Source organism: Chanodichthys erythropterus, chromosome 2, assembly GCF_024489055.1.
Source record: "Chanodichthys erythropterus isolate Z2021 chromosome 2, ASM2448905v1, whole genome shotgun sequence".
Lineage (NCBI taxonomy): Eukaryota > Metazoa > Chordata > Actinopteri > Cypriniformes > Xenocyprididae > Chanodichthys > Chanodichthys erythropterus.
The window spans coordinates 17,325,142-17,335,585 of NC_090222.1; the positions used below are offsets into that span (position 1 = coordinate 17,325,142).

Genomic DNA, 10,444 nt, shown 5'->3' on the forward strand with positions numbered 1-10,444 from the left:
TTCGCTTCAGAAGGCCTTTACTAACCCCCCGGAGCCATGTGGAGCACATATTTATGATGGATGGATGCAGAAGGAAGCACTTTCTTCAGCTCATACTTGTTGATACCCGCTAACTACCATTGTAAAGCTCGGATGCATCAGGATATTTATTAATATATCTCCGATTGTGTCCATCAGGTAAAAGAGAGTCATATACACCTAGGATGGCTTGAGGGTGAGTAAAGCTTGGGGTCATTTTCATTTTAAAGTAAACTAATCCTTTAACTTATTAAATATCAAATTAAATGTTTCAAACGAATATGTGCATCTATCCACTGGGACACTGGGATCAGCAGTTTGTTGATTTTCATACTAAGAATATTTTTTCTTTTATAACTATTTACTTATTTTTGTCTATATATTTTTTTCCATTCCTTCTTTACTCTTCCTATAGTTCGTCCACAGATGTTGAAAATATATGGTTTATACATATGTACCTCAAAATTAAACACTGACAGATGTTGTATGTTGCCTATGTGTACTATTTGCTGTACAATTCCTGACCTCTGAATCAGCCGATTGCATTTTTGCTGTAATACAAGGGGAAAAACAAATAATGATGACACATAACGATTTTTTTTTATGTATCTAAATTCCTGACAATATATTTAAAGTGCAGTTAAAATTTACCATTTTCATATTTACTCAAAATACTAAAATCCCTCACTGCATATTTATTTGACCCAAGCCACTGTGCCTAAAAATACTCAACTCCATTTTTCAAGTCTCTCCAATACTCTGAACCACACCTCATTTGTTTCTCTTATATATTTTCTTGGCAAAGTTAAGAAAAACAGCGTGAGGCAGATTCTTGGCATGGAGTTGGATGAGTTTTTGAAGGCGGTGATAGCTCTCCTCCTCATGTTGATAGTATCGGACAGGCATTTCCAGAGTATCATACAAAGCCTTGACCCTTTCAACACTTTCAGCATCACTACGCCCATAACATGCCTGAGAGAAAGAACACAAGTTGGAAAATTGTTAATGTGTTATATTATTGCATTTATTATATTTGTTTGTCATTCAGCTGTCCCACACTTTCTCACCTCTAGTTCTGCCCTTTGTTGAGGTGTCATGATGCCCAATGCGGTCACCACCAGCCAGCTGCATTTGTTGTCCTGTATATCTGTGCCGATCTTTCCAGTCACTGCAGGATCACCATAGCAATCCAGGTAGTCATCCTGTCAATGACAAACATGTTATGAATGCTTCGAGATATTGCAATCTGATCTGATACCATTGAGGATACTAGGCTTCAAAAGTGTTGCTTTATACTAATACCTGTATCTGAAAGAACTCTCCCATCTCAAGTAAAATTGTTTTGGCATTGTTGTGTTCAGTCTCATTCTCAATCCCTGCCTGTAATCAATAAAAAATATATATATAATTCTTTTCATAAAATATACACAAAACACATGTAAGAAAAACTCACCATGTACATGGCTGCAGCCACAGGGAGATAAAACGAGTAGAATGCGGTCTTGTATTTCACAATGGCTCTGTACCTGAGGCAAATACATTGTAAATCAGTCAATAGCAAATCGGTAAATAATAAGATATAAATATATAAAAAGCATTTAAATTATCTGTGCCGTAAATAATAAAAGTCCAGCTCCATTAACACCTTCATTTTCTCACCTCTCCATAGTAAAGCGATCAAGGTCGATTTTGTGCGGAGGTGCAGTCATCAGATCTAGAGCTTGACCCAACTCTGTCTGGAAAGAGGTCTTGAAGAAAAAAGATTGAGTTTAAAAGGGATGATTCACCCAAAAATGAAAATTCTGTCATCATTGATTACCATAGTATTTTCTTGACTACTGTGGTAGTCATTGGGGGGTGAGATCTGCTTGATTACAAACATTCCTTCCAAATATCTTCCTTTGTGTATAGCAGAACAAAGAAATGAATACAGGTTTGGAACAACTTGAGGGCGAGTAAATGACAGAATTTTCATTTTTGGGTAAACTATCCCTTTAAGACAGCACACAAGTCTTTATCTATTAAACAATACCAAGCTAATGTGATAGAAACAGTTTTTTTTTGCACCTTTGTATGAACAGTTAAAATATGTGTAAATGTGGTATAGTATATTAATGAAGCTTTTGGGTGTGTTACCTCAGTAAAAAGCTCAAGCAGATGGACATAGTAGGGCTGTCCTTTGCAATGTCTGCGAAGAAGGCGGTAGATCGCCCCCTCCAGGAGAAAAGCGTCATTAATGGCATCCAGACCAATACCTTCCTGACAAATTCAAGAAGTATGCAAAGATTTTAAATACTCCATTCAACTTATATACACTTCTGTTATACTTACAAATATAATACGGTAACACTTTACTTGAAGGGGTGTGCATAAGACTGACATGACACATGTCATGAATATGAAGGAGGTTTTATGAATGTTTATGACAACTGTCATTAAGTGTCATTCGCTCAACTATGTCATTTTTAATGCAAAGATGACATTGTTTGAGATGTCCGAGTTATGACAATTTGACATAAACCAAAACATCATAACCTGTCAGTGTCTTTGTCATGACAACTTGACATCATTTAGCTTTATGGGTTAACATTACATTAAACTGTCATGTGGTTGGTTTTGACATTGGCTGTCATGAGGCCATTATAATAGTGTCATGAATATGTATTTTGAGCTCAAGTACAGTGGTACAAATTGAACTTGTCATTAAGTGACAATACTCTGACAAATAATTTTATAACAGCGTCATGACTATTTTTAATCTTATTCTACAGTCTTAATCCTACCCAATACCTAAACTTAACAATTAACTATAATAAGCAGTAAATTGAGAGTTTATTGAGGGAAAAGTCATAGTTAATCGTTTATATATGTGTTCCCTATACTGAAGTGTTACCAAAATAATGTAATTTAATGTTAACCCATAAAGCTAAGTAGTTTTTTAAGTTTGATAATTAATCTGTTATGTCATGTTTATGACAGGTTATGATGTTTTGCTAATGTCAAGTTGTCATGACAAAGACACTGACAGGTTATGATGTTTTGGTTTATGTCAAGTTGTCGTAACAAAGACATCTCAAACAATGTCATCTTTGCATTAAAAATGACATAGTTGAGCGAATGACACTTAATGACAGTTGTCATAAACATGCATAAAACCTCCTTCATATTCATGACACATGACATGTCAAGATTATGAAGGCGTATGCACACCCCTTCAAGTAAAGTGTTACCTATAATACTTATTCCTCTAAAACAACTAATATACATTAAAATAATTTTTAATTGTCAATCCCGTGATCTGTACACATTTCAAAAACTTTTCAGACACAAGAATAAGAATATATTTTTATTGTTATTAAAGGTATAGTCCACCCCAAAATGAAAATTATCTCATCATAATATCTTCTTTTGTGTTCCACAGAAGAAATAATAAAAAATCATGCAGGTTTGGAATGACGGCAGAATATTTTGGGTGGACTATGCCTTTAACAGTAAAAATTTAATAATGGTAATAATAAAAATAATCAATATTCTTGTGTGTGGAAAAAAAAATTAAATAGGTACAACGTGGAATTGAGGATTTGCTGAGTTCAATCATTTCATTATTATCAATGATCCACATATCTCCAGCTTAATATCAAGAGGACAAAATGTTACATGGTAGAAAATCATTGTATTTTCATAATGTGTAATGGGAGGACTAGAAAAACATAAAAAAAAAAACGATTCCTCTTTAATGGATAAAAACCGGAATATAATTATATTGGGTCAGTTTATACACATTTGTTTATCAATATACACTCCTTATAATGCAATTGTACAGCACCATCATCAGCATAAATCTTAAAACAAGCATTAATCAGTTACCTTCTTATACCAACAGGGTTGACCCCTTCTTGTCATGGATGCATCCATGATGTCATCAGCCACCAAGAAAAATGCCTGAAGCTGTGAAGAAATCAAAATGTTCTGCTGTGCACTATTTTATTTATTTGATTATTTATTTGTTTGTTTGCAACACAATAAATAGTATCAATTTCACACACCAGTTCAATGCACCATCCAACCAAAAGGGCTCTGTGAACTTCATCAGGTGGCAGTTCAGAGGGAGAGACCAACTCCCGTAAAGAACCAATCACAGACAAGCCTCGGTTTCTCTTGCCTCCAGGGGCATTGTACTGAAGCACCTAGAGAAAAATGACACATTTCACAATACAAAGGAAAATGCAAATCTGACAAATAATAAAATAGATTCAATGCAGAGTTGACGGAGAATTTTCAGAAATTTTAAGGTCTGTTTAAGATCTGTTCTGGAGTTTTAAAACTGCAGATGCTTTGTGTGCCAGTCTTTGTGTGTCTCAAGCATAATTTGTTCTTTTTAACTTTATCATGTTCTATATGTCTATGTACTGACACCATGACATTGGCATTTGGTTGCTGATGTCACATGCTATACTTCTTAAAATACTTTTCACATTAAATAACCAGAGCAGCCTGTCATCTTCTGAGAGTTTACTCTACCTCTCTGAGTCTGTTGAGGGCATCGGTTAGAACTGGATCAGTGAAATCCTGCTCTGTAAGTTCAGACACCAGCTTTTCAAACTCCCCATCAAAGAGCTGAGCATCAGACAACATCTTTCCTTTCTGCTGGACACCGTTACAGCACCTGCTGTCACCCTGAAGTGATGGAGCACACAAATACAGTGCAATGACATAGACATGAATACAAAAATAGGCAAACATTTGACAACACGAGTACTGTGTCACATAGTCAAATTAATTATATAACATTTTAGGGAATAACGGCAAGAAAATGACTTCAACATAACGTAAGCAATGTTAACTCTCAGATGTAAACATGATCGCATAAACTTTGCTAGCTTCGCTAAGAGCAGTATGAACATTACTCGCATAGCCTAGCCTAGTATTTAAGATTAATTGACTCTCTGTACACTTTTATAATATAAGAGGTTTACTTTTATCTTACCATCGGGAACCTGTCCTTGCTCAAACTACTGACACACACATATCTGTGAGCTTTTATTTCACCTGCCGTATGAAAAGTCAAGACGGCCCATTAGACCGAAGGCGTACCACATATTGTAGTTTTTCTGTACATTTGTTTCGGTCTGAAGTCCCCATTTTTAAACTTCAAGTACCGAAATGCTTTGCGCATGATCTGTTGGGGCGTGTACGCAAAAGCTCATATGACATCACGAACATCCATTGGCTGAAGAGATCGAACGAGGATGGGCTCTAGAGAAATTAGCCAATGAGAAGAGACTATCCACGACGCAAAGGGTGGAGTGAATGCAGGTGAGCCTATCAGATTTGGCAAACTATCTCGTAGCATTGCTAGATTGCTTCTTCTCCTGTTTTTCTTGTGATACATTTATCCCTTGTATTTTTCGCTTACTTTAAAAAAAAAGACCACAAATTGTTAGTTATGTTGCACTGTTTCTTAACTGCATGCATTAATCTTATACTCAACCATAGGCCTACTGTAGAATTTTGTCTTGTCTTCTTCAGTTCAAAAATTATACTTGTGAAATCAAACCAGTGAATCTCAGCCATTTCCACGTTTATATGTCTCAAAAACACTTATTCCATTGTTGTAATTTATGCTATGCTGCTATATAGGGCCAGTTTAAAATATTTCCAAGTATCAATGTTTTCTGTTGTTGTTTTTGCTTGTGAATTTTAATAGGCCGTACACTAATATTACTGTATATGTGTGAACTTATTTGTTGCAACTCATCAGTGAGATTCAAAAAAATAAAAATCTAGGTGCTTACTATAAAGATCAAAAAGTTGGCTTAGAAAAGGGAAAGCATTAGAGAGATACAGTGTACAAACAGAGCAACAGTAAAGTAACAGTCATTTTTATTTTTACTACAGAGACGTTTTGTAACAGCAATTCATTAATATGTAATTAACAGTAATCTTCATTTAAGGACACATTTATCATATACAACTAAAAAAAAATCACTACATAATTAGAAAGAAAACAAAAACATTCAACATATTTTCCTCTAGTCTACCGGTTAAAGGCAAGAAAAAAAAAAAAAATTAAAAGAAAATATTTCCAGTCACTTCCACTTTCCATTAAATATCATACAATCATGCATAATATGTTTTAGCAATAATCATTTTCAAGCTGGTTATATGATATTATTATATTCTTATGATATGAAATTAAAATTTAAACAGAAGAAACACTTTTTTTAAACCAGCTTTTAAAATCTTCTCAAACTAGTCGTATTTGGATTGACAGAGTGCTAAACATTTCAGTATCAGTATCAGTTGTCTTCTGTTAGTGCAGATAAATTGAGCTGTCATGACTATTACATGTTACTGAACAGAAAAGCTTTGATCTTAACTATATGATCTTTTAGCAAGCTTTAAAATACATATTTGGTAGATTCTCTCAGTAGTATGATGCTTCTTCTTCTTCGCTGAATCCAGCTTGAACAGCTTCTTGAATACTCTTGATTTGCTCTGGAGGAGCAGCAGGCAGAATGGCAAGCAGCTCTCGATCGATCCTTTCAAGTCTTGCAGTGCTCTTCCTGTCAAACTCCTCTTTATTCTCCAGGACAAGCCTTAAGATGCCTTTTTGTGCCTCATCACAGGAGTTCTGGAGCTCTTGTCGCTCACGCTCGAATTCTGGCCTACTTTTATCCATGGCCATCAGTTTACCCAGTGAACTGACACGGTCCATCAGGTACTTGTTGGAAACATCTGTGTATGTTCCAGAGATCATATGGACCAGACCAGCAATGTTACAGGCTTGGAAGGCTTGAATGTACAGCAGATCTTTTGAGAAGAGCTTTGCATTGTAGGAGAGGGCTTGCGTTTTCTCTGATGTTGAGACAAAGTTTTTGAGAGTTTTGCTCAGGCTGGTTTTTACAATGTTGGAAACCATCTGAAAGAAGTGAACCATCTTCTCCCACTGCTCCTTCACTCTCCCCATGGCATCCATTCCTTTGACCAGCATCTCTGTTGTGGTTTTGAAGTCAATCTCTTTCAGTTCACAGTTTCTCATAGTGACCAGGATATCAGTTAGTTCCTTCTGGTTCTTCTCTAGGTTCTCCACACACTTCTCATAGGTCTCTCTAGTCTTGTTCATCTGAGCTCGGGTCTGCTCTATGGCGAATCGTGCATTCTCTGTGGCCTTCTGTGAAGCACTTGTGTTCTCTGACTTGTTTGCTTCTTTTTGCATCATTGGTAGTTTTGGAGAAATGGCTGGAGAATTTGTGATGTCTTTGCTTTTGCAATCAAAAACACGGGCCAACTCGACCAATTCCAAGACTTTATGAATTATCTTCTCACTTTCGTCTTTGTCACATTTGCCATCTGGTGCATATTTTTCCAGTTGCTTGCATATTTCCATTCCCTCTTTGCATATCTTTTTAGCATGTTTCTTTGCTGGGCAGTCAGGGATTTTCTTTAAATCATCATGGATTCTTACAAACTGTTCTGTTGCGAAATCCGTTTTTGTATTTTTGTGCTTCTGATCATACAGTTTTGTCCAGTCAATGTCATCATCCTCACTATACACATTCATTAGTTCCTGGATAATTTGCACACAATTTAAAATTTCAGCAGACTTACTATATACATTTATTTCAGCAACCACATCCCTTACACTTTCCTGATCTCTAATGTGGCTCCAAGTATCAGCCATCGTTGTTGTTGCAGAGCACATGATTCTCACAGGGTGAATAATAACAGATGTAAGTCCAGTAACCAGACCTGTCATGCTCTGTGTTATCCCACCAACAAAATCCATGCCAACCATGTTCCATCCATCAGGGAGAGAATCCAGAGCTTTCTTGTAGCTCTCATGAGCCTCATCTATTTCCCTTTCCATGGCCTTCACTGCCTTCTCAGTCCTTTTTTTGTCCTAGGACTTTTTTCCCAGTCCTAGCACGCTGGGTTTTTCTTCTAGGGGTTTTTTTCCACCCCTGGAAGTCAGCCGACATTGGCTTAATGTAGCACCATCTTGTATATGTTACATATTACCACGCTTGTTTGTACAGTTTTAACCACTTCCCTTTTTTTCTGTGCTTCTAATATGTAAAGCTGCTTTGAAACAATTACCAATTGTAAAAGCGCTATATAAATAAATTTGACTTGACTTGACTTGACTTTGGTTTCTTCAGCTGACTGCTGCCTCAGTTTACCCTCTTCTAGTTTCTTCTTGATTGCTTCCATCTCTTCCCCATAGAAGTGCTCTGCATTCACACAAGCTTCTAGCAGCTCCTGGATGATACTGATGACATCAGTGAAACGCTTTTCAGTTGCATCAGACAACCGCAGACATTCATCTGCAATGACTCTGATATTCTCCAGCTGATCAGGAAGATGTGCTTTGACAACTTCATCATCACCTTGGAACAGAATCTTCACAGCTGTCTTCATGTAATCTGGAACTTGGGCAGTATGGAGGCGAATCTGATCCATGCTCGTATGGGCCTCATTAAATGCCCACCAACCAGAGTTACACACTTGCATGAGACAAGCACGAAAGGAATCAGGGTATTTGATGAATTTGTAGCCATCTTTAGGATGATTTTTATTGATGGAGAAATCAGTTGAGGACGAGATGAAAACCAGCTCTCCCAGGATGGCGATAGACAGAGGTGCTGGAGTAAGATACTCTTCCCAGTTGGCATAGGGCTGCATCATAAGTTTGATTTGGTTCCTCATGTCCTCACCAGTGGTAAGACTTTGAGTTGTCTTTGACATTTTGGAATCCATGGCTTCTCTATTCCTGCTCAAAACAAAGACAAAATAAAAAAAAAAAATGTGTTTGTTAGTTTTCTTTTAGCAAGAAGTTAAACAACTGGTAGGGGGAAATATGTGAAATAACCTCACACTTACTGCAATTAGTCTGTTTTCAGTAATCCTGAGGAGAAATCACAATCACATTACATGAGTTCAAATTTCTTTATGATCATTTTAATGACAATTTATTTCTGACTTTAATATGGGAAATTAATTTTGTCCAGAAATGGTGTCAGCATTTTCCAGCAGAACATTGACAGTTTGAAAACGTCTCGGGTTACGAGTGTAACCCTTGTTCCCTGAGTAAGGGAACGAGACGCTACATCGGATGACGTAATGGGAACCCTCTGTATTTTGTGTTCGTGAAGCACCTCTGTATCCAACCAATGAAAAGACGCGATGTCAGAGGCGGGTGACGTCACGGATCAGGAAGCTATAAAGTACACCTGAACACAAAGCACGCTTGCTTCTGTAGGTTGTCTGAAGCAAGCGCACCAGGTATGCAGGAGATACGGCCACGTGACGTAACGTCTCGTTCCCTTACTCGGGGAACAAGGGTTACACTCGTAACCCGAGACGTTCCCTTTCGTGGGAACTATCGACGCTACGTCGGATGACATGATGGGAATGCAATCCCAACTACGCCGTCTCTCCAAGTGCCTGGCTGCTATCTTGTAGCACCCTGGCCCCCGGAGTGATATTAAGGTGAAGATTGTAAAATCTGATAAAGGTGTGCTGGGATGACCATCCAGCCACACCACAAATGTCGTCCATAGAGACACCAGATAGAAGAGCCCAGGACGCGTCCATACCTCTCGTGGAAAGAGCCCGCACCATCAAAGGACACGGGCGCCCCACCGTCTCATACGCAAGTGAGATGGCCTCGACCACCCACTTGCTCATCCGCTGTTTAGATGCTGGGCCCCCCTTCTTAGGGGACCCATAACACACAAACAATTGTTCTGTTTTTCTCCACAGAGCAGCTCTGTGGACATACGCATCTAATGCTCTTACAGGGCAAAGCAGATTCTTCCTTTCCTGATCCAAGTTTGCGAAAGGAGGCGGGCAGAAAGCCTCAAGTACAATGGGGCCTGGGACCCTCGTCGGAACCTTTGGAACATAGCCCGGCCTGGTATGCAGAAAGGCTTTCACCATACCAGGCGCAAACTCAAGACAAGATGGAGCGACTGACAGCGCTTGTAAATCACCAATTCTGTTCAAAGAAGAGACGGCCAAGAGAAAGATTTTAAGTGTCAGGAACTTGTCTGACACCTCCTCTATTGGCTCGAAGGGAGCCTCAGCCAGCCCTTGGAGCACAATAGTGAGGTCCCAGGTCGGGGTCTTTGTGCGCACCACAGGCCTCAACCTGAGTGCACCACGGAGGAAGCGTACTACTAGGGGGTCTCGACCCAGCGAGGAGCCCCCTACAGGAATATGATGAGCCGAAATAGCGGCCACATATACTTTCAGCATGGAAGGGGTTAAACCTTCCGAGAACTTTTCCTGAAGGAACCGAAGCACGTCTGAGACTGAAGAATGGACCGGGTCCAAATTATGCTGTTCACACCACACAGAGAACAATTTCCATTTGTATAAGTACAACTTCCTCGTGGAGGGAGCTCTGGAATGAAGGATGGTC

The 10,444-nt window shown here is 38.5% G+C and overlaps 2 protein-coding genes across 3 annotated transcripts; both read right to left on the reverse strand.

The window, feature by feature from the left end:
* Positions 1 to 222: 222 nt before the first annotated feature.
* fdps (farnesyl diphosphate synthase (farnesyl pyrophosphate synthetase, dimethylallyltranstransferase, geranyltranstransferase)) lies at positions 223 to 5,104 on the reverse strand. 2 transcript variants are annotated; one of them, XM_067393352.1, is made up of 11 exons: positions 5,006 to 5,104; positions 4,540 to 4,695; positions 4,065 to 4,205; positions 3,886 to 3,966; positions 2,155 to 2,277; positions 1,678 to 1,766; positions 1,472 to 1,544; positions 1,321 to 1,398; positions 1,086 to 1,220; positions 752 to 990; positions 223 to 569 (listed from the first exon to the last, which is right to left on the reverse strand). In XM_067393352.1, exons 1-10 carry the CDS (start codon positions 5,006 to 5,008, stop codon positions 790 to 792), a joined length of 1,080 nt encoding a protein of 359 aa, XP_067249453.1. In that variant the 5' UTR covers positions 5,009 to 5,104; the 3' UTR covers positions 223 to 569; positions 752 to 789. The 2 variants fall into 2 exon arrangements, with proteins under 2 accessions (XP_067249453.1, XP_067249452.1); XM_067393351.1 differs by having other exon boundaries at positions 223 to 990.
* Positions 5,105 to 6,445: 1,341 nt separating this feature from the next.
* LOC137025457 (uncharacterized) lies at positions 6,446 to 8,778 on the reverse strand. Its single transcript, XM_067393353.1, has 2 exons — positions 8,162 to 8,778; positions 6,446 to 7,910 (listed from the first exon to the last, which is right to left on the reverse strand). The coding sequence occupies exons 1-2, from the start codon at positions 8,776 to 8,778 to the stop codon at positions 6,446 to 6,448; spliced, it is 2,082 nt and encodes a 693-aa protein (XP_067249454.1).
* Positions 8,779 to 10,444: the final 1,666 nt, after the last annotated feature.